Source organism: Pomacea canaliculata, linkage group LG1 (genome assembly GCF_003073045.1).
Source record: "Pomacea canaliculata isolate SZHN2017 linkage group LG1, ASM307304v1, whole genome shotgun sequence".
Classification (NCBI taxonomy): Eukaryota; Metazoa; Mollusca; class Gastropoda; order Architaenioglossa; family Ampullariidae; genus Pomacea; species Pomacea canaliculata.
Genome location: NC_037590.1, coordinates 35990491 through 36012250, shown reverse-complemented (window position 1 = coordinate 36012250; position 21760 = coordinate 35990491). Strand labels below are relative to the sequence as shown.

The 21760-nt window shown below is 40.1% G+C and overlaps 3 protein-coding genes across 3 annotated transcripts in view; 1 reads left to right on the top strand and 2 right to left on the bottom strand.

The window, feature by feature from the left end:
• The window catches only part of LOC112561145 (carbohydrate sulfotransferase 15-like), a 5509-nt gene extending 4961 nt beyond the window's left edge, over positions 1-548 (bottom strand). Inside the window, exon 1 of the mRNA XM_025233439.1 lies at positions 216-548. The gene's annotated coding sequence lies outside the window, so the exon portion shown is untranslated. The remainder of the gene's footprint in view (positions 1-215) is intronic.
• A 5461-nt stretch (positions 549-6009) lies between these two features.
• LOC112570586 (protocadherin gamma-A2-like) lies at positions 6010-11980 on the bottom strand. The gene is made up of 11 exons (XM_025249106.1): positions 11843-11980; positions 11208-11274; positions 9845-9916; positions 8829-9007; positions 8524-8607; positions 8218-8307; positions 7909-8013; positions 7290-7400; positions 6591-6744; positions 6235-6346; positions 6010-6046 (listed from the first exon to the last, which is right to left on the bottom strand). The coding sequence occupies exons 2-9, from the start codon at positions 11272-11274 to the stop codon at positions 6619-6621; spliced, it is 834 nt and encodes a 277-aa protein (XP_025104891.1). The 5' UTR covers positions 11843-11980; the 3' UTR covers positions 6010-6046; positions 6235-6346; positions 6591-6618.
• A 4873-nt stretch (positions 11981-16853) lies between these two features.
• On the top strand, positions 16854-19914 carry LOC112576981. The gene is made up of 4 exons (XM_025259892.1): positions 16854-17006; positions 17191-17385; positions 17829-19089; positions 19586-19914. The coding sequence occupies exons 2-3, from the start codon at positions 17204-17206 to the stop codon at positions 18529-18531; spliced, it is 885 nt and encodes a 294-aa protein (XP_025115677.1). The 5' UTR covers positions 16854-17006; positions 17191-17203; the 3' UTR covers positions 18532-19089; positions 19586-19914.
• Positions 19915-21760: the final 1846 nt, after the last annotated feature.

Here is a 21760-nt window from a genome sequence, read left to right as displayed (position 1 = left end):
CTGGGGTTTATCGACATGCACACGTGGACACTACCGACTGAATTCTCCTTATTGTAACAATCAATGTGGAAGGTATGATATAAAGATGTAAAGCCAACTGACAGATTTATCCAAATCTTCTGAAGCAAAAATATGCCTATAATGTAAAACTATGCGATACTGTTACTACCTGAGTGATTAGACTGTGTTCAAACTGTGACAGTACAGCAGCTTACCTCTGAGGCAGGACGAGAGCATGGCTGAGCCTGGGAAACCAGTGAGGACGAAGTGAAGTGAACGTCACAACGAAGGCAACACGTGCATCGACTGATGTTATCACCTCAACGTGCTCACGTGAGTACTATCAATCTCGTCCCCAGGCGATCGAAGGCCAAGCAAGTGGGGCCCATGTACATGAAGTCCGGGTGCCTAGCTAGATTAACCTGCTAGACAGATCCGCTGCTCTAGGATAATAACGTCTAAAATGGCATCATCATCATCATCATCGTCACGAATCAGTCCCGTGCCTCCATGTTTTAAAGTTAGTTTAATATCTTCGCTGCTTGTAAATTACAATTGGTAAATAACATGTGTTGAGGAGTGTCAGCGAGGAAAGGGAGATCACTCTAGCCAAAAAGCTAGAGAAGCAGACGGCAATGGCGGCCATGAGAGTGGAAGGATGTTGTGTGAGTGTTGATGTGTGAGTAGATGCTAGAAGTGATTCCTTGCCTAGACAAGGTTTCTTTTTTTCTGTGTATGTGTGATTGTGGTAGGTAGCGCCCCTTTGATCGAGGATTCGTGTAGATCGGATCTTGTCGCTTTCGGGGAAACACCCAGCGGTGTGTAGACAGTGTGTACCGTGTGTCGCCAACAAAATGTAAACGAGATAATAAAAATAGAACTGTGTATGGATGAACAGAACTGTGAGTAAAGTACTAAATGCTTCAAGACGATAACAAAATGTCGCTGTTCAGCTGACCGTGTCCTCCACACCACAGGGCATCGTCCATGTACGACAAGAACAACAACCCGCAGTCCAAATATCAAAACATCATACAGACTGTAATACTCCCCATAGCAAATGCAGCAAATCCAACAGACAGCACAAGTCTCTGGAACGACGAATGAGTCCAGCACACGTGAAAGTTCACTGATCAACAGAAGGTCAAGACGATGAACATGAAGTTCACACAACTGTGCCGATCGTGAAGTCTGCAGGACGGAAAAGAACCGAAGTCACCGACACGAAAAAGTAGCACACTGGCAGGCTTGTCAACACTTGTCCAACACGAGGACGACAAAAGTAAAATACAACAGAGCCAGTTAATCTGTTGATTCTTTCTTACATTCTCCACTCCCGTGTTAGTTTGCATGGTTTGAGGTTTATTAACCTTAACCGAGCATCACTCTTTTTCAGGAATTCCCAATAAGTTTGCCTGTGAATGGAGAGTTTGTCGGATTTACTTTAGCCTAAGATTCGCTGCCAAAGCTAGAATAATTATTCACACGTACGTTTTTGATCGTCCTGAATACGAGCCGTAAACAACAGGTGTCTACCCCGCGCTAAATAAGGCATTTCTCCTTGACATGTTCTAGTGGGCTGTAAATTTGTCGCCTTTGCTATGGATTGTGAATTGATGCTTTTGCATAGCACAATTAGTATGTGCAGTATTTTCTAGCTTGTTGTTGTGTGTGTGTGTGTGCGCGCGCGCATATATCTACGTGACTGCATTCTAATGGCCCGTGTACGCGCTGTTTACCTTGACTGGCAAGCACACACACACATACACGCACACATACACAAAGCTGTTATCAAGTTGTAAACACTGAAAGAAAAGAGTAGAGTGTTGACTCAATCCGTTTACAGCTTACTCTCTCTCGGAATATAGAGAAAGTAGAAATCCAGCCTGCAAACCTAGTGTGTTAGTAGTGGGCCCCACTACAACAGGCTGGGAAAGTACTGTGCAAGACAATACATTGCACATCACACTTTGGCGAGCACAGAAATAAATATTTACGAAAAAAGGAAACTCTACAAAAAAAATTGCTTTGTAAGAAAAAATGCTATTAAAACTCTGTAGTGAGATGTCTAAAAGAAAACATAACTGATTCTAAAGAGTTTGGGGAAACTGTTTAAACTTTCTAGAAAAAATAACCTTCAGTTGTATGGTATTTTGTTTCCCATATTGTCACCTTTTGTATTGAAGACAGACAGACAGAGAACTTAGCAACTCAATACAGAAGTTTTATATAAATACCATGCATAAGTCATTGCATTCGAATCCGTTAATTTATTTACAAAAAGTCAATGGCAGTAACTCAATACGAACATTAATCAGACAATTAAAATCAACAAACGAATGAAGTCTGTGGATCTTCCATTCAAAGAAAAGGATGATAACATAACATTATCCGTTGAGATAAAGCGTTTCCTAAATGAAAGAGGACATGTAACAGTAACGGAAACGTTGATCAACAGACAAAATAAAATATACCCATATTGACAAACTTTTTCTCTTATTGAATCACATGCATGCAACAAATTCCTAACACATATGCATGAGATAAACCCCACTAATGCTTTATTCATTCAGACACACACATGCTTGCATGCACGCACACACAAACACACAAATACATCGAGTCTCCTGTAAATACTCAACGATTGCAGAATAGTAATCAAGTTTTAAAATTTTCACAATGTTTCATTAGCTCTGATATTTATTAAATAAATATTTTGTACAAATTGTGCGAATGGTGCAAATTTTGCATTAGACCTGTATGGACATTTAAAAACTATGATTTCTGTGAAACAAGAGAAATGTTTCGCTCTTCCTCGAGCTGGAAAAAAAAAAAACAAAAAAAAAAACCCAGAAGTGGTGAAGGTGACTTTGGATAGGACAAGGAAGTAGAAAGTGAAAAATGTCGACATGGCTGGCGTTGTATATTTATCTTTCTCAAAACTCTTTCATGTTACATTCTGGTCTGCAAAAAAGAAAACAAAACATGACAGTAATTCCTTGCACCACACAAAAATAATAAAAAATATAGTAAAGGAGAGATGGGTAGGTACGGGTGAGCAACGGTTTTGCGTCAATCGTCAACACTTATGCTGAATGTCGTCTGTCTATCTATCTGAACGTATGTCCACATCTACATATACATATACATACATTATATATGGATGTGTGAGTATGTTTTTATTAACACATAAAATCACAGTCTTAAACTCTGTAACGGCCGTGGCTTGAGACACTGAGCAACATAAAAGTGTACAGAGGTCGGTCACACTACCCTGCTTCAATCAAAGAGATAATGTGTCCGTTTTAATTAGCTGCTAACGAACGGATTGGCCAAGAGTGTGACAGAAAAAGGTAAACAATAACAACAGACATCGAAACAATAAATGATGGCCACAAAATAAGACAATGGCGAATCAATGTAAGTAAAAAAGACAAAAAGAAAAAAAGAGAGAGAGATTGGGCAATAACTAAACAAATAGATACATGTCGTGGTAAAGGAAAGTAGAGCTAGACCACGTGTTAAAACAAGAACCACTGAAAATAATAAAAGAAAGAATAGAGAGGATAATAATGAAGTAAGGCAATGAACGAAATAAAAAGTACAGCCCTACCTAGCAAGCTGGGGAGGAGGCAGACAGTTAAAATACACTCGCTCCATTGTCGTAAACATGAGTCTAAAGGGGAAAGAAATCACTTGGATAAAATCCACTGCATGCATACTTTCAATAGGATTCGGGGCAGGGCATACTTAATTAAATACATAGTTATACATCCACGACAACATTTTCTATCAGTGAGGGTGTTTGCCGTTGACAGTGTGGATCTGATTTGTAACTGAAAGTCGACCACAGTTCCTTGTTTTTAAAAAAAATACCAAAATCACAATTTTGCACCTACTGTTCTTATCTCAATGACTTTTTCTTAGCAAATTTTGTGTTGCTACTACATTAAACCACGAACTTGTATTACTGGACTGCTTGCAAGACGATTTTTTTCTAGTTAACTACTAAAACGAGACTGGTGTATACAAGGCTTCCGGTTTAGTCACAATCATGGTTTAGGCTCGCCGAGACTAGCAGCGGAGAACTTAGAGGCTAAGATATAGCTTACTGCTCCGACTCTAGCAACATCAGTAAATACAGCGGACTAATTAACTGAGAACACAATGTTTTTCGGCCACATTGCAGTCAGTGTGTCGTTATTTTTTTCTTTCTGTTCTATATTCAATATATATTGGCGTGGCGGCCCCTGGGATGTGGCGGGCCTGTACAGGTGCACAGTTTGCACATACTAAGCCCCTAACTGCTGATTACAACTCACCAAGGACACGTCAGCGCTTTTCCCTCTCGACGACCGGCACGTGACGATGAGGAAGGCGAGTCCCAAGACAGAAGAGCAGCGCAGCTAGGATGGCCACAACGATGATGAGAGCGATAACAGGTTCCGTATATTTGTCTGTTAAGAGAGAACAAGTCAGTAATGGAATGACTTTTGATATCAGATGTATTCCGAGATTTTCTCGAGTGGCTCTTCTCAGCAAGAGTTGTGCAGCTCCAGACAAGAGTCCATTTACAAGTCGACACTAAGAACTTGAGTTTTTGTTTCTTTGTTTTACTTTCTAAGAATCTCTTTAAGATATGGTGGACACAGAAATCATCATACAAATAACCAAGTACTAAATGAGAAAGTATCTGCATTCGGTAAATACTTATTATTATCATGAATATAACAATAAAGCGAAATAAACAAACCTTGTGTTCCAGACTGGTTTCCACAGTTTGTACCACCTAACAAAACAAATAATAATAATAGTATAATCATGTAATGATGTAAGAGCTTGGCAATAAAAGGTGCTGGAATGACTCATTTCCTTATGATTGTGAAAACATGACCTTTGAAAAAACTCAGTATTTTTTAACTTCAGAATCATTTTGTGGTGGGTGGCCTGTGCAATTTTTGTTGCTTTTTATTTGCTTATTGCAGAATTAGCAATTACATTAACTTTTGTTAATCATTATGGTATATTTGTATGTCCACTAATTAGCACACGGTAAAAACAAAGAGGAGGAGGAAGAGGAGAACAAAACGAAACTCACTTTGTGCTTCAGACGAAGAAGCCTGATTCGGATCCTTTAAGAAAAAATCAAATTTGCTTTATTGTGTTTCAATTCAAAAAACCTTTTTTAATATGCCGATATAAAAAAAGTATGAGCAGATTAAAGCTAAGTATTAAAAAAAATCCGGACATAATTTCTGCTTATTTTTTAAAGCATTTTTTATTTAGTTTTTATTTTCGTTTCCCACTGGTATTCTCTTCCACCCAACAGGATGCCACAGACTGTCCACAGGTCCTGTCTCTAATGGAATTTTGAAGTATCATTGTTCATTTGATCCATGCCTAAATTAATCCGAAATACTAACATAGACAAACACAAAAGCAAAAAATAAATTTAAAAATAAAATACAAATAAAAACCTTGAGCTGATGTTAACTGCTTAAACATAAGTACAAGGATTTTTTAAAAAAAGACATAAATATCAAAGCTACACTATTCCTTACAGATTGATTTCTTCCTCACCTCAAACAGGATCATTGCCACTGCAAATCGTTTCTGGAAAGACACTTCTTCTGCCTAGTTTGGAAAAAGAACCACAAATTAGACAAATATTTATAACACCATCCTGAACACCATTTATAAGATAAAATCATTGACTTCATCACCACAAAGGCTACATAAATAATATTGTTAATACATTTGCACTAGCTGCAAGCTTCTTTATTCTTCTTTGTATAAAATAAACTGCTCGTTGTTAGCGGAGTACAAAGCTATACATGCAAGCAATAGGAAAAGAATGTTTGCAAAATTTGCTTATTGATAAAATATGAAGTGAAATACAGACAGGCAAAGAGCAGTACCTTTAGAAAGATCTCGAAACCGTGATTGACAGTCATGCTTTCTTTCGGGTAGATGGTAACCACATACTCGGGACTTCCACTGGGACTAACGTTGACAGTGAATTTGTCCTCACTACCAGGAGGAATGGCTGCCGACAGAATTTACCAAGTTTTAGTCTTTAAAAATATTTGTCCTATTTATTTCCGGAGCAGCTTTTCGAGGGCATTCGCACACAGAGAAGAAACCGGTCGAGCTTCGCCATGAATGTCCCCATCCTTCACATCCATGACAGCCACCCCAACCCTCTCAGTCTACAATAACCTGCACGTGACTCACTTGATATGATGGAGAAAGTGATGGTGTTGTTGGAGTTATCCAGATCTCGAGCTTTGATGGGCACATAGGTATCGACTTTGTTTGGGACTGGCCTCACCCTGATCTCCTCCCCCTGTGATAACACACAATACAATATTACTCACGTATTGCTGCTGGCTGATTATTTAGTATGTCCCTTTTATATGAGACATCAACAGTAATTTGTCAAACAAAACAATACTGAATTTGAACAATTATAAAAAAATATAAAAGAAATCACAGTTTTATTCTTTCAACTACTAGCCTTACCCAGCTATTTACTATAAACATTTATAACAATGGTGTTTAACAGAAGGTGAATGAGTTCAGGAAGAGACCTGCTTCAGGACGTTGGAGGCAGTATACTTAGGCCAGGCAGCGGTTTAGGTAAGTAAAGCATCCTGGGTAGACAAAGACCGGCCCCTGGTCATCCCCATCCGTCACGTGCACTGTGAGCATCATGGTGCTAGACTGCTGTGGCGAGCCGTCATCCTGCAACAGGTCATCATATTCCTCAATTGCTGCCCACCCATACATGATTAAATGATTTATCTGAATTATGCGTTTTTTTCCCATGGTTACTTCGAAAAGTGATTTGAAGTCGATTACTTGAGTTGTTGACTTTTGATATATGAGTGATCGATGAGCCGCACATACTCTAATAAAAGACAAATTTTGAGGTTTTTTGTATGATTTTTTTGATGCTGAAGCATTTTTACAAGACCGACTGTGATTAGCTTTCTTGGCAGGAATGGCTGGCGGAACTGAAAATACTACTTTCAGATCAATCGCCAATAAGATCAATTGCCTTATTCAGTTTCATAATTTAGTTTCCAGGTTGTTACTGCATTTTTTTTTTAAATTTAGTTTGCTCGGTTTTAACATCGAGAGCAACTATTGCAACAACAGTATGTTTTCTTGGTTTGTATCAGCTGGTCTTGGAACTGAGGGCCTTTAACAATGAGGCAACAATCAGAAAATGTTTAGTTTGCGGCGATCCTATTTGTTTATAAAGACATTAGCTTAAATCTGTTTACCTGGACCATGACCGTGAGAGAGCCCTCTGACATAGCCTCGTAATCCAAAGGATGGCTGATGGTGATATCTCCAGTGACAGGGTCAATAGCGAAATGACTGCTCATGTCATCCTGTTACAAACATATGGCAACACAGCTGGATGAAAACCTTTAACAAAGATATGGAAACATATCTGGACCAAAACACGACAAAGCACTTAAAGCATGTTGAAGAATATCAGGGAAATTTATTATTTTCAATTAAATTAATAATATATACAGTATATATTGTGATTTTTCTTTTGCTGCTAAAAATAATTTTAATAAATGAGCATGAATAAGAAAAGAGTTAACAAACAAATTAAAGAGATAGAACTACTAACAAAAATGTCACAGAGAGGAGAAAACAGATGAAAAAAGAGCTATCAGTTGAGAGAAGCAAGAAACGAAAGAAAAGACGAATAAATAAATACCAATCGAGAAAAGTCCTCGAGACGTAACAGATTAGCAATGACAAGATCTGTAAAATGAATACGATAAATATTCAATAATAATAAATAATAAATAATAAATAATAAATACGAGCATCTTTATGGCCATTCAGTGGCTCTGGTGTCTGAAGTTCGGAGGTAAAACTCACAGAACGTGATGTCTCCGAGCGAGGTCGCAGGGTGTAGGTCAGGTTGTTCAACAGGTCAAGGTCGGTGGCTTCCACGTGCAGGACGGTCGTTCCAACAGGGGTCAGCTGGAGTCAAAGGTAAAAATACTGTATTATCATTGTTGTTCTTCGTTTCGGATATTCGTTTCTGCTGAATGCATCAGTAAACAAAGTAATATTCTCTGAGGTTTCTTTGTCACATTTTTGGCAAACAATTTTCAATTATTTAAAATCCAGCAAGATATTTTCAGGTTTTTAATTACTTTATCTGCTTGATGTAAGATTACATACCTCGTTTACTGTGATGTTGGTGGAGAAATCACCGAACTGTGGGCTGTTGTCATTAACATCGTGTACGAAGATCTTGACATCGAAGTATGTCTGCGTCATAAAGCATACAGACACCTTGTGAGACAGGATTATATATCAATAATTATTATAAAGAGTAAGAAGATATGTATAGAATATATGCGTTAAAGAGAGAGAGTGATTTTTGCATATATATATATATGTATGAGGTATGTGAATGTGAAACATGAGAGCATGACCGGATGTTGGGGTCTGTGAGTGTCATTTAGTGTTTGTGTCAGTACTCACCTCGTTGGAAGTGTTGGCAGCCAGCGAACACTTCAATGTAAAACTGAAATAATTCAGGTCGTCATCCATCTCTGCAGTGGGACCCTGTAAAATAAATGGGGATGGGTGTTGGGGAACACAACCAACGTATGTATTATGCCATGTATTTATGTTATTAAAATACAGAAATGTAGGGGAAAATAAAGACCTTCAACACTCAAGAACAACAACACACACACACAGACACGTGCACATGGACTTCAAGAAACAAAGCAGCAGAAGAAGATGACATGGATGAGACCCTGGGTCATGGCGCACAGACTTACATCGCGATCCAACTGTAATTTCAGCTCTGCAAAGTTGGTGTTGTTCTTGTAGACGAAGTTGAAGTAGTCTTCAGGGTTGAGAAAGAGGTAGTTGGGAAGAACCTCAAACACCATGCCGTCTGCACCTTGTCCTCCCAATACACCGTGAACCCTCAACTCGCCGAGTGTCATGAGAGGGGCTACAGTACAGTGGGGGCATCATTAGTCACATGTATTAAGTTCTTGTATTTTCTAAAATTCAAACCAGTCTCTAGTTAAGATTTAGGGAGACAAACATTTTCTTTTTCCTCGCTAACAGCAGAACAGGACATTTAATGTTCAGCTCCATATCTACCCTTGCATACATCCACAAAATGCGACTGTTTAATGGAATGTTTAATGGCAGGCTTCGTTGGATGTTAAATGTCGGTTTGTTTATACATCTGTGAAGATCTCGCCTCCAGGCAGGTAAATGCGCTTTCAAACATTGTTATTGTCATGCTTGTCCTGTAAACTCTTCCCGCTCCTACACGGACCACAAAACATGTTATTGCAAGCTAATTGGCCTACAACCTTCACAACCGGAAGTTTGTTTCAACTTTTTTAAGAAAAACATCACAACAAAAACCTATAAAAGAGAATGACTTGTCATGATTTGTTCTCTTCATGGTTGTAGCCTGAACATGTTTAAGCCCTATGTACACAACATGACCTTCCTAGTTTTAAATTATTAATAATTAACAAAATGAGCTTATCGATACTTTTAAATATTTATTCAAGCAAGTTTCGTTTACAAGTACAAAACAACAACCAGCAAGAAACATTTCTTCTGTCATGTCTTATCAGTATTCCAAGCTCTGCTGTACCTGATGGCCAAGAGTTTAAGATCCCAACCCAAACGGGAATATGATCTGTGTAGTGATGCCGAGTAATGTGATTAATTAATAATTATAAGAATTGGATGATGCTGGGAATGTAATAGAGGGAATCAAGTATAGAGTGAATGAAAGTTGATAGCAACTAAAATATCAGGTTACCATCCTCTTGCACATCTATAGTCAGGACTGGAGTAGTTCCAAGGAATGGTCCAGGGTCCTTGGGGGAGCATGCTGTGAATCGAGATTGAAAGAAAATGAAATTATGTAATGTTTTTCACAAATGTGCAAAGAAAGAGATAGAGAATATGTATATATGTGTGTAGTGTATGTGTATATGTGCATATCCAGACGTGCGACTTCATGTAACTGCATCCCGGACGAGCGTAGAATCCACATCACAGTAAGAGAGAAATAGAAAGAAAGAGAAAGAAAGAGAGGGAGAGGCTGATTCTAAGGAATGGAACAGCAAAGACGAAACTTGACTCCATCCGGTCAAAGCAACAAACTTTGCGAGGTTTAGAAAACGAAAGTTCTTATCGCCGGAGGAAGAAGAAAAACCCTTGTAGGCGTGAATCAGTACGAAAGGTGTTGGACAGGTGTGTTCCGAAATCTAGATCCGTTTCGAGAAAATTCACAACACGGCCAAGCACACAGCATGAAAGATATAACACATGGCCGGGCACCAGTGTCTGGACTGACCTACTATACGGGGTGTGTAGACCCCGGATGTACAAGGATCACCTTGTTGACGTTCAACGCCCTCTCCCAGGACATACCTTCCTTAATCTTTTGTAGTTAGTGACACAGCACTTTCTCTGAAATACCTTTTATTCATATGCTTTTGAAGTTTCCCATTTGTCTGTATACAATGACAAATCAGTTCTGAAGCACCTTCAAATTCTGTGCACAGAAATTAGTTTTAAAGAAAACTTTTATTCAACCACCATCTTTTCTGTGATCAGATACAGCTGTCTTTAATACTTGGAGGTATGTTTGAAATATGTCATAATTGGTAACTATTTTACATGATGGTCATATACACAATTCGCCAAGCACAGACATTGTCTACATATTCTCTATTTCTATCAACAAATATCCCGTTTACGAAAAGCATAGTAATGTACAAGCAGGAACTCGAAACCTGTCTGGCCAGGTACCCGGACACGATTCTGAGAGATTAAAGTTACAGATGGAAAAGGCAGATAGATGAAGACAAAAGAAAAGATATGTAATAAATAGCGAGTAGAGATGCTGATGGTCGGGTACATTTGATCGTGCAATAGTGACTTCATTCTGAGTCTTAAATTGAAATATTTTGCTAAGATGTACTACAGGCATAAAGGGGCTAAGACTATAATGGGACTTTATAAACACACACGAACATACACACACTCTCTCTCACACACACACTCTCTCTCACACACACACTCTCTCACTCTCACACACTCTCTCACTCACACACACAACTCTCGCACACACACTCTGTCACACACACACACACGTGAGTTGTTTTAGTTACTACCGTTTGGCTGAGCATGTAGCCTGGTAATCACGGCAAACAGGATGAAGGAGACGCCAAGACTGAACATCTGAAAATGACAATATTTTCTCCTAATATTTTAAAACATTTTGAATATTCTTATAACTTTTGTTTGACTGGTTTTCTTGTGTTTTAAAATAGAAATCATTGTATGTCTTTCTTGTTTCTTGAAAGAAAGAAAATGCGTTTCAAAAATAGGTTGATGGACATGTGATTAGAAAGACAGCGAGGTGTGGCAGTTAAAAAAAAAAAAAGAAGGAAACATGAAAAATATTGCAAACTGAAGGAAATATGATGACTGGCTGGACGGAAAGACGGACCAATAAATGATGGGTAAATAATAAATATTGGCTGTAAATGTCGACAGCCACTACGTAATCGTTCATTTAACATTAAAAAACTGAACACTTCATGATAAGAACCTTTTTTACACTTTTGATAATTAGTTATATGAAGCAAAAGCAGAAATTAATTTTCAAGTAGACATAGGTGGGTTAGCAACTGGGAATAAATAAATAACAACCAAATTTTTGGATGCATGAAATTTTTTTGATAAGATCTCTATTTTCATCGTGGTTTTACAAAAACCAAAAAAAGAAAAAAAAAAAAAAACATACCTTGATCAACAACAGATTCACTAGGTAGGTGAAACACAAGGAACCGTGACAAAATAATCACCCCGGCTCTCAAGCTGTCTTTTATAACAGCAACATCCGCCATAACGCGGCGCACACGTCACGACATCCGGGAACCTGAAGCATGGGCGTTATAAACGAGTTAAATATTTCCCAACTACCCAATAGTATTTTATTTTACTGTTTTGTTATCTACCGCGCGAAGCGGATGCATACAAAGGGTTTGTGTTTAGCAGGATGTGTCCGACAGGTTAGTAAAACTAGTTTGACAAACTCTTTGTGCAAGGTGTTGCTTGAGAAGTGTGTGGCGTCCTTGTTGTTTGTTGTTGTTGTTGTTGTTGTTGTTGTTGTTGTTGTTTGTTTGTTTTAGCAAGAATTTATTGAAAGTTTGCCGTTATATATTAATAACACATTCTAAGTCAACGTATTGCCTCTTTTTCGGACTTATACAACGGTGTGTGGCAAACGAGATTCAGTAAACGCTTTTAACGACCATCCTAACACTAAGAAAGGAAGAACAATTAACAATTATCAGGAAACAATTGTGTTATCATCTTGTGAGATAATGAAGACTGGGCCACGTGAGAGAGAGAGAGATATTTATTGATTGTTTATTCAAGAGTAATTGCTCCATAGAAAGGAAAAAAACAACAATAATAATACAATATTACTTTCAGTAGTACATAGATATTAAAAGCAAGAAATGCAAACATTGCATTCACAACAATTACTTCTGTGCACAGTAGATTTTCTAAACTGAAAAGCATAGGAAAGATATTATGTCTTAACAACTTCGTTTGTTGAAGCTTATAACAAACTCATTTTAAAATTGTTAGGATGTATACCATTGTGTACCATTGTACCATCTTACTCTGAGATATTCTGATAGGCTTTAAAACACATAACAACGTGAACTTCATCTTCGTCATTCATTTTAGATATTATGTGCAGTGTGTCTTTTGTATCGAAAATAATGGACTGCAATATTGGACACACCCATTCTACATTTAGCCAAAACCGTCAGCAAATAGTGCTCGAAATTCATTTTCAAATATTTCTCAACATTGCCTGAGATTCCTGATGTAGAATAAAAAGAAAACATCTCACTACTATTAATTCACTATTCCCATTCCTGCCATATACATAAAACTTGTCGTTCTTAAAATTAAAATTTACCTATAAACAAATAACATTCTGTACCCGCTGATGAGAGAAATCTTGCAAATCTTTCTGGAAGTAGTACCTGGAACAGCAGTCTGCAGAAAAAATTACGTAGTTAAAAAACAAAACAAAACAAAACAACAAACAAACAAACAAACAAACAAACAAACTAATAATTGCATAGCAGTGGTGTTTGTTGCTGGCAATAACTTGCCACTTTCTGCCGTTGACCTTTTATAAAAAAAGGGGAACCTTCGTGCAGGGGTTGTTGGGTGCTGGCAGCCCCGTCACGTGTCTGACCGTGTAACTGAGGTTTGTGAGCACAGATGTCTAGCCTCCGCTTGTATTTTATACACATAAGAAAAATACTTATGATTCACTTGTTCTGGTTAGTCCTGTGTGTAAAACACATTTTTCTTGCACAAAAATACAAATGTTATGCTCTCGAGGTCCGCGATAAAATGAAGAAGAGACAGAAGGAAGGAAATCAGGAAAGAAAAAAGGAGGGAAAGAAGGAAGAAGAAAGAAAGAAAGACGTGATAAAAAAGAAGATAACAGGAAATGATGAAGAAAAGGAAGGATAGAAGAAAGAAAAGAAAGAAAAGAAGGAAAGAAAGAAGAGGTTGGGGCGAGCGTTTCAACAAGCAGCATACTAGAGGCAGGTGTAATGGGGCTGAGCTCAGAACAAAATTATATTTGGGATGGTGGGCTGTCCCAGGACACGAAATGACTGCAGGTTGAGTGAGTAAACATGTACATGAGTACATCCTTGATGTCCGCATTGTGGACTCTGTCAGTGCATGGTGATTGTAGAGTTGATCCGCGACAACCTATATGAGGGCATGCGTATTGCGAGCGTGTGTGAGAGAGAGGTAGGAGAGGTAGGAGAGGGTGTACGTTTTCTCACATTGTAGGTATCACATCATTCAGCGATCAAAAATAAAAGTTTTGAGCATTTGTTATCTTTCTACGGTTACTTCTTTACAGATGGGTGTGATTGTTATTAAAACATTTATGGTTTGAGCAGGTGCATAATCGACGAGAACCATTAAACAGATAAATAAAGTGAGTAAATGAGTGAGGGAGGGAGAGAGACGGAGGGAGAGAAGATGTCAGTAAGTGTTTGGCCCTTGTGCTGCCAGTGTCATTCCTGCAACATGTGTAGCACCTGACGACACGCGACACACACGTGACTTGCAGTGTTGTCCTGTGTAATGTCGCTTGTAAAACACGTGTGTCGGGTGTCTGGTGTAGAGTGTAGGACTGTAGGGTGAAGGGTGAAGACTGTAGGGTGTATGGTCTAGCGAGCAAGACAGCCTCGTAAAGCACCTTACTGCCTGCTTGCTGAAGCTAATGATGCGGCCATGACACCAGGTATTGACTATCCTCTCTTGCCTGATACAGGGTGCGGCAGGGTGAGTGGTCATAAATCTTAGATCCCAGCATACCCAGGTATTTCTCCGAAACGAAATCCGGACCTTCGTAAATCTGTTCTGTAAAACTCTTGGCTATTACAGTTATCAAACAAGCTTTTTTTGCAACGCACAGGCTAACCAGTGCACCGAGTGGTGGTATGTTTGTCCCCCAAAACTCACTCGTGTGACAGCTGGCTCCTGAGAGATGGGTGTTACTTCCCTTTTAGATGTCTGGTTCAGATTATCTAGTCAAGTGGTTCAAGATGTAAAGGATTCGTATACAGCATTGTTACAAAGATGCCAGTTCACAATCACCATAGAGTGACAAGCAACTGTTCTGGTTTTGCTATGATGGTAGCTGGTGGTGCAGTGGCTGGCGAGCCTGTCACCGCTGAGAATTGGGGGTCCTGGATTCAGATCTGGGATCAGAAACTCTTCTTTCTGGACGTGATACCTTTCGTGCGTGTGTGTGTGTGTTATAAGATTGTGTGTGATATAAGATGTTTTTGATTCCTTCTTCAGATGTGTGCTCTTGCCCCTTGCTGTATGTGTAGATGTCAATGTAGTGTGCTTTGACCCCATGCAGGGAAAAGGGGCTTCACAAATAAACGATGTGTTGTTGAGTGGATTGTTTTCTCCAAGATTGCGAAAGCAGCAAAACAGAACGCAAAAATGTTCTTCCTGGTCTAGCTCCCATAAGTTTCAGGAAGTTGCGATTACTTTGCTGATCCATTAGAAATAATGCACCAATGAAGACCAGATAATGGACAATTTTAAAAGCGCGATATTTGACCTCAAAAGCCGAAGAACAACTTATCTATTGGCATTATTGTGACTTTCAAACAATTAGTTTTTTTATTTTATCTTGTAACTGCTTTGAAAAAAGCGCTGATTGTTTAAAAACTTGAACAGGAATTTGACTAAGGCTTCATCCTTCTGATTTCTTGAAATAACTATCTAAGTTTCTATGACTTGTAAAAAAAATCTGTAGTTGCTAGTCATCGATTTGAAGAGATAATTTATGATTTGTGATAACTTGCTTTTTTCTAATTATATTTTGGTATCATATTTTCTTATATTTTGGTTCTTATGGGTGGTAGTGGGTAGCGTCTGCCAATATTTTTAAGTCCTTCGTCCTTTATGATACCTCAGACTTCACCCATTTTTCATTTTCAAGCACTCGTGCAAAGGAATGCACATGAGAGATTGAGTGAAGTAAAATGGCTGGTTGTGAGCGTTAGAGGTATTGGGACTTGAGAGGTGGAAGGACTTATGTGAAAACTTTTGCGTTTCTTTACTTGCCCAGAAGTGAACCGAACAGGGAATAATCATTTACACTTCTATATGTTACCTAGTAGTTATATGGATTGCTTTGTATAAACATTTTATAAGAAAGAGAACAGCAATAACATTGACAAAACTCAACAGTAACAAGATAGCAGGTAAATTGCCTGCCAGCGATTAGACTCAAGGCAAGGGAAATAAATGCGACATCCTTCAGTACAAGAATTGATGGTTGTCTCCCTTGTTAAGGGCGTACAGAACCGACTACAAGCAGACAAAACACATTTTGACTTTACATCTGCCTAATCTTCTGTTCGCGAATTACTGTCTTCAGACCAGGAATTTAACTCGTAACCAATCAGTTAATCAATCACCAATCAATCATCAATTGTACATTATATTAGTATACTAGTATACATGTATATGCAGCATATTAGACAATGATGGTTTCACTGGTCTCACCTATACAGCTGAAAAGTAAGCTCTGAGCATTTCACCTTGTACAACATTACTCGTTATATGTTTGGTTTTGTTATACACAAATACATAAATTATTGAAAAACCACACACACACATTTAAGAAAAAAATAAGAATTGGAGAAATAACATTTATTTATGAAAACAATTGGCACTGGTAGCTTGTATTGCTAATTAGTAACTTTAATGACTTACTTTACCTTGAAAGAATCAAATACGCTTTCGTGATTGTGACATGCGAGCGTTCGCCTGTCTGTGTTTACACGGGCTTAGAGTTCATTGGGGATGTGTTGCAGAGATAAAGACACCACAAAGCGAGGTAACCCTGCAGTCCTTTGATCGTAGTTTGACAGGTAAGCACTGAAAGCGGCGTTTAACTGAGATCAGTCGGTGATTCCAGGCAATCTGCGGCGACCCAAGGGTGGACAAAAGGGTGGAAAGAACCGAAGAACAAGGCCAGGCTGTCAAATAGTGGAAAATGAAGTCCAGAAAAAGACCCACAACAAAAGTTTACGGGTGTGGGACCGCCTTGACTCCTGACCTACAGACATCCATTTCCACTTTGTACAAAAATGTGCCCTGGAAACGTCTAGCACCTCCCTTCTAGCGATTTGCACGTGTGCCGCGCAAATATAAGGTGCTTAGGGAAGGATCTTGCTGGGACAGCAGGTAATTGTCTCAGTCAACCTCGGCGGCAAACAGTCGAGACTACAAAAGCAGGGGACGACACCAGCATCTTGCACACATCTCGTTTACCTTCGCGCTACCCAGCTTAGGTCCCCTTGGCCAAAGAAGCAGGTGAAGTAGGAGTGAGTACCTTTCTGTTTATGTTGTTCACATTTATGTTCAATTTTTCCGTTTTATTTCTCTTTGAAGAGTGAGCATGATGTAACGAAGTGACCTACGAAGTCCGTACGTGCCACATCTTTAATGTCTTATGTAAGAGAGCAGAGACAACTCTCACTGCATTTCTCTTCTCTCTCTCTTCTACAGGACAGACCTGGACATGTATCGTGTAACCCTACTGTGCGGCGCCCTGGCCGTCTTCTGCCAGGCATATCCCCACGATTCCTACTCCTACCTCCCTCAAAGAGGCCGGGCTGAGGAGTGGGTGAGTCAGACCCAAGTAGGGGAGAAGCAGGAGCTGGAAGGATGGCAGAAACAGAAACTTGCCGAGATTGACGAGCTGTGAGTAGACCGAATTTACGGTTTGATGCATGTGTGAGGATGTTAAAAGTAGAGAATAAAGAGTCCCATAAGGTAGTGGCTGTTGGGGTAGTAAGTGGTTCAACGTTTCTAGGTGGACACTTGTGTCGCTGTTACTTTTAACCTGACCAGGGGATAGTTTTCCAGTCATAGCTCCGAGCAGGTGTAAAACTGACGACTTTCTGTATGAGCCGACCGCACTTTTATCAGACTACAGAGTACAAAGGCCGTTATTTATCGAACAAGTATTAATGTGTGAAGGTTTCCCATTTTGTATGTCATGTAAAAATTTGTTAAACTTGCTGAAGCGTTCGTCCATAGAAGTCCCGATCGAAGTGGCGTTTACGACTTAATACACATTAAAAAATTCGCTTTTATTAATTCTCAGTTCAATTTCAGTTCTGTCATGGGTGTTTTCGTTTCAGGCTCAGCAAACAGAAAAGTAAGAGTGTGTACGCTGAGCGCGACGCTTACGCGTACGGCGCAGACACTGACGTAGTCAGCAGTCCTCTTCGTCCCACCTACGTCTACACATCCCCCATCCGAAACTCCGTCTTCAGTCCCCTAGAGAGATCCAGCTTCCTCCCACTTCGTCTAGCGGACAACAGGCTTCAGACGACAGATTCCCTTCTGAGAAACCCACTAGCTCCTGCAAGTCTTGCCGACGACTACATCAGAACCAATCCTCTTCGTCTGGCTACCGACGCTCTGACCGGAAGTACTCCTCTAACCCGCGCTCAGGAAGTCCTTTCCAGAAGCAGTCCACTGGCTGCTCTCGAAGCGAGTACGCCTCTGAGCCGTCTTGAAGACATCAATGTTTTTAGAGGCAGAATTCCCAGCGAAGCCGACAGCTTGTTCAGAAGTTCTCTTCTTCGTCCTCTTGAAGAAAATGTTCTGCCCAGACGTCCCTTCAGCCCCCTAGAAGAGGGTTTCCTGAGAACCTCGCCTCTTCGCCGAGGTGTTGGCTTGCTCGGAGACAGGCTTTATCCCGACAACAGCATCTTGTCCTCCGCGGTGTCCCCTCTTCTTCGCGCTGAGACGACTCCTCGGCAACAGACCAATCCAGCGCCTTGCCGACAGCATCGTTTCCAGGAACGATCCTTTGAGAACCTTCCCTCTTCGAGGTGAAGAATCGCTGCTGAGGAACTCACCCTTCCAGAGTGGCTTGTTCCGCACCACGTCACCCTTCGGGCGAGTGGATGATGCCCTGTCGAGAAACACCCGGTTGGCCCGAGACGGTATCTTCAGTGACGCACTCTCCCCTCTGAGCACCAATCCCAGGCTCTGGGGCGAGGCACTTAGCAGGTCGACGGAAGACATCTCCCTCGCCGAGGCAGCTCGCTTGCGCCTTGCCGAGAATGGACCGTTCGGTACCCGAGATACCCTCGGCTACAGCGACGCCCTCCTGAGAGCTTCCGACGATCGCATCAGCGGCGCTGTGACGAGTCCTGCCTGGAACTACGCAGACATCCTCTCGCCATCCTTGACCAGGAATGCCTTGCAGCGTGCTTATGGTGTGCCTGCCATCCAGTCCCTCGCCGGGATCCCTGCCCGCGTGTCCCAGTCGCCCTTCCAGTCGTCCCTGCTGGCCAAGGACGCCTTCAGGGGTCTGTCTCCATTGACATCATGGAACTACCTTGCGCCTGTTCGCGCCTGAGCTGGGTCTCTTCTCAGTTTTTGATGCAGGTAAGGATGTTTGGCATTCTACAAGCAATGAAGTAGTGAAAATCGTTGACAATGGGATATTGTTGGAGAGTGTGTTTGCATGAAAACCTGCAAACAGCATTTCGCAAGACAAAGATATATTTAGGCTTTGATGATTCGTAGTTGTTTGGCTTTGTTTAGCATTATTTAGCTGCTATTTTTCTGCCTTTCAACCTTTCTCGCCCTTATGTGTTTCTTCTCGCTCTCCTGCGTGTTTATCAGCCTATTAAATCCATCGAGTCTTCGTGGGTCAGACTGAAGCGGCTTTAATGATGGGTTTTAATGTCATTTGTTTTATGTTTGTAATCAGTGAGATCCAAATGTACTTCTGTATGTAGTCTTTTTTCAGTCGTAGAGTCAAATTTTATCTTCCTCTAATTTTTATTTTATTATTTATTTTTAGGCAATCTAGATAATCCAGTTTTAAAACTCATTACCTTTAGAACATTCTGCAGCTCTTGCTTTTTTTTTCTTTCAGATGGTTCCCATGAACGTACCAGATAAAGCTTCATGAGTTCACAGACGAAAGCATCTAGCTGGCTACTATGAATGAAAAAATATATATGTTAGTGTGGTTTATTTTATGGGGAAGTTAAAACTAGGAACTGAATATTACTGTGTAGTGCGACTTGTTAGTACTTGCTCAACTAACCCATCAGCATTAGTTTTCATGAGGTAACGAAGTTGAGGGGACTTGATATGAGCAGGTTACACAAGACTAAAAAAGTGCTTATTTCTTTCTAGTACTTGAATGTACAACAGCAACAGTGCTAGAATCTTAGTAAACATGGTTTTTCCAATTTAAAACGATTTGATTGTTTTCTGTTTTTGTGAAAGTGAGCGTGCAACACTGTGTGTGTGTGTGTTTAGAAGAGAAAAAGAAAGGACAAAGACAGGATGGGAGTGACTAAAGGCGGCAGAGACCATAAATATAAGACAATTTTGAATGATCATGACTGTAAGACTGTAAGACAAGTCAATACATATTCAAGATCATATGACAAGTCGATATATTTAATCTTATAAGCACGTGTTGACTTCTTCCTCGTCCATCCTCAGCACACACACAGACAGATCTTTCCATTTCCACTGTTGTGCTCTTTGTCAACGGGAAGCAATTCAACCCAGGAACGAAACGACATATGTGATTACCTCCCTTCCGTTGAAAAACTTTCCTTGCATTTCGAGGGAGGTTATCAAAGCTTTACACTTGAAGAAATCCGTGTAAGGGCAATTCTTAACAGGACAAATATGGCGAACACTACAACAAGTCTAGCAAAGGTTTTCAGTTCTCGTACATCCCGTTTATATCGTTAACTTATAAGCATTTTGCTAAACTTGATTAAACCTAAGCCATTATTTTAAGTGTTGGTTTAACACAGTTATTGTTACGATTTTTTTTTTTTTTAAAGTGAGCTCATACAATGATAACTACGAGCGCTGAGGGAGGTTGGGAAGGATTAGGAGCAAAGAGGAGTTAATGAGTTAAATGGTTGATTAATGTAATACTCAGAAGCTGAAAATACTTTCAAAACCACCGAGCCTCGTCGTGGAAGGTTTGACAGAAGAGCAAGATCATAGACACAGCCTCAGATTTCTCTTTACTCAGCTTTGGTTTGGTATTAATGTCCTTTGCCTCTGTACATGTCAACAGAAGAGTCCCACAGCTGTAATCCCAGACTCCCCCATATCCTTCCGCAGTCTTTACCGTCCTTTATAAACCTTGTTTTTAATTACTTGTTTCTGTTGATAAGCTTATACATGGTAAAGAGAGTTTCGGGCAGGCTTCGCGGTCAGGGACCAACATCTTCTGAATGTCCAAACCTTTAAACTACTAACCAAACGTGTTTGCGGGCACTAAACTGTTTGTGTAGGTGTCTTGTGGTGCCAGTCGTGACAACTTGAATGGCGATCTAGAGTTGAGTGCAAACTTTCTTCCCCACCTCCTCACTCCGACGCATCCTGTGCGATTAAAAAAGTAAACAAATAGAACAAACGAAGCGGAGGTCCCGCCATTCCTTTCAAATCAGAGAAGCGTGGAATTGTTTCAGACATCGATAAACAATGATCATTGATTAGCAATTAACACTGGCAAACACGCTGACCCTCTATCGTCAGGACGTAATGATAGAATGACCGCCCTTGGGGACATCGCCTCGCAGTCGCTTTACATGACAATGGCGGCTCGGGCCACCAGATGGCGTGCCTTGCGGTTCCCCTTTTTTAAAGCTTCGATTTCAGTTGACAGTGAGCTCGGCCTGTCGGCAAACGTGCATGCGTGTCCCTGTGGTCTTTATGTCTGTGCGTTTGCGAGAAGACTGAACTTTTTTTTTTTGCACGCGTGTGCGTGTGTGAGTGAGCATGTGTGTGTGTGGGAGATAGAGAGAGAGAAATGCTTTCACAAGATGTAACACAACTGGGTCCCCTTTCTCCTCTCTATTTCTCTCTCTTTCTTTCTCCCTCTCTCTCTCTCACACACAAACACACACACCTATAACATACCTTAAACAAACATACATAAATAAACAGCACATGCATGCATTAAACACACACACATATAATACTTTCCTTTGCTTCATTCTCCCATTTGTTCGTGTTTCTTTTATTTTTTCAAACAAGATTTTTGCATCCGAAGAAGTGAGCGAGGAGAGAC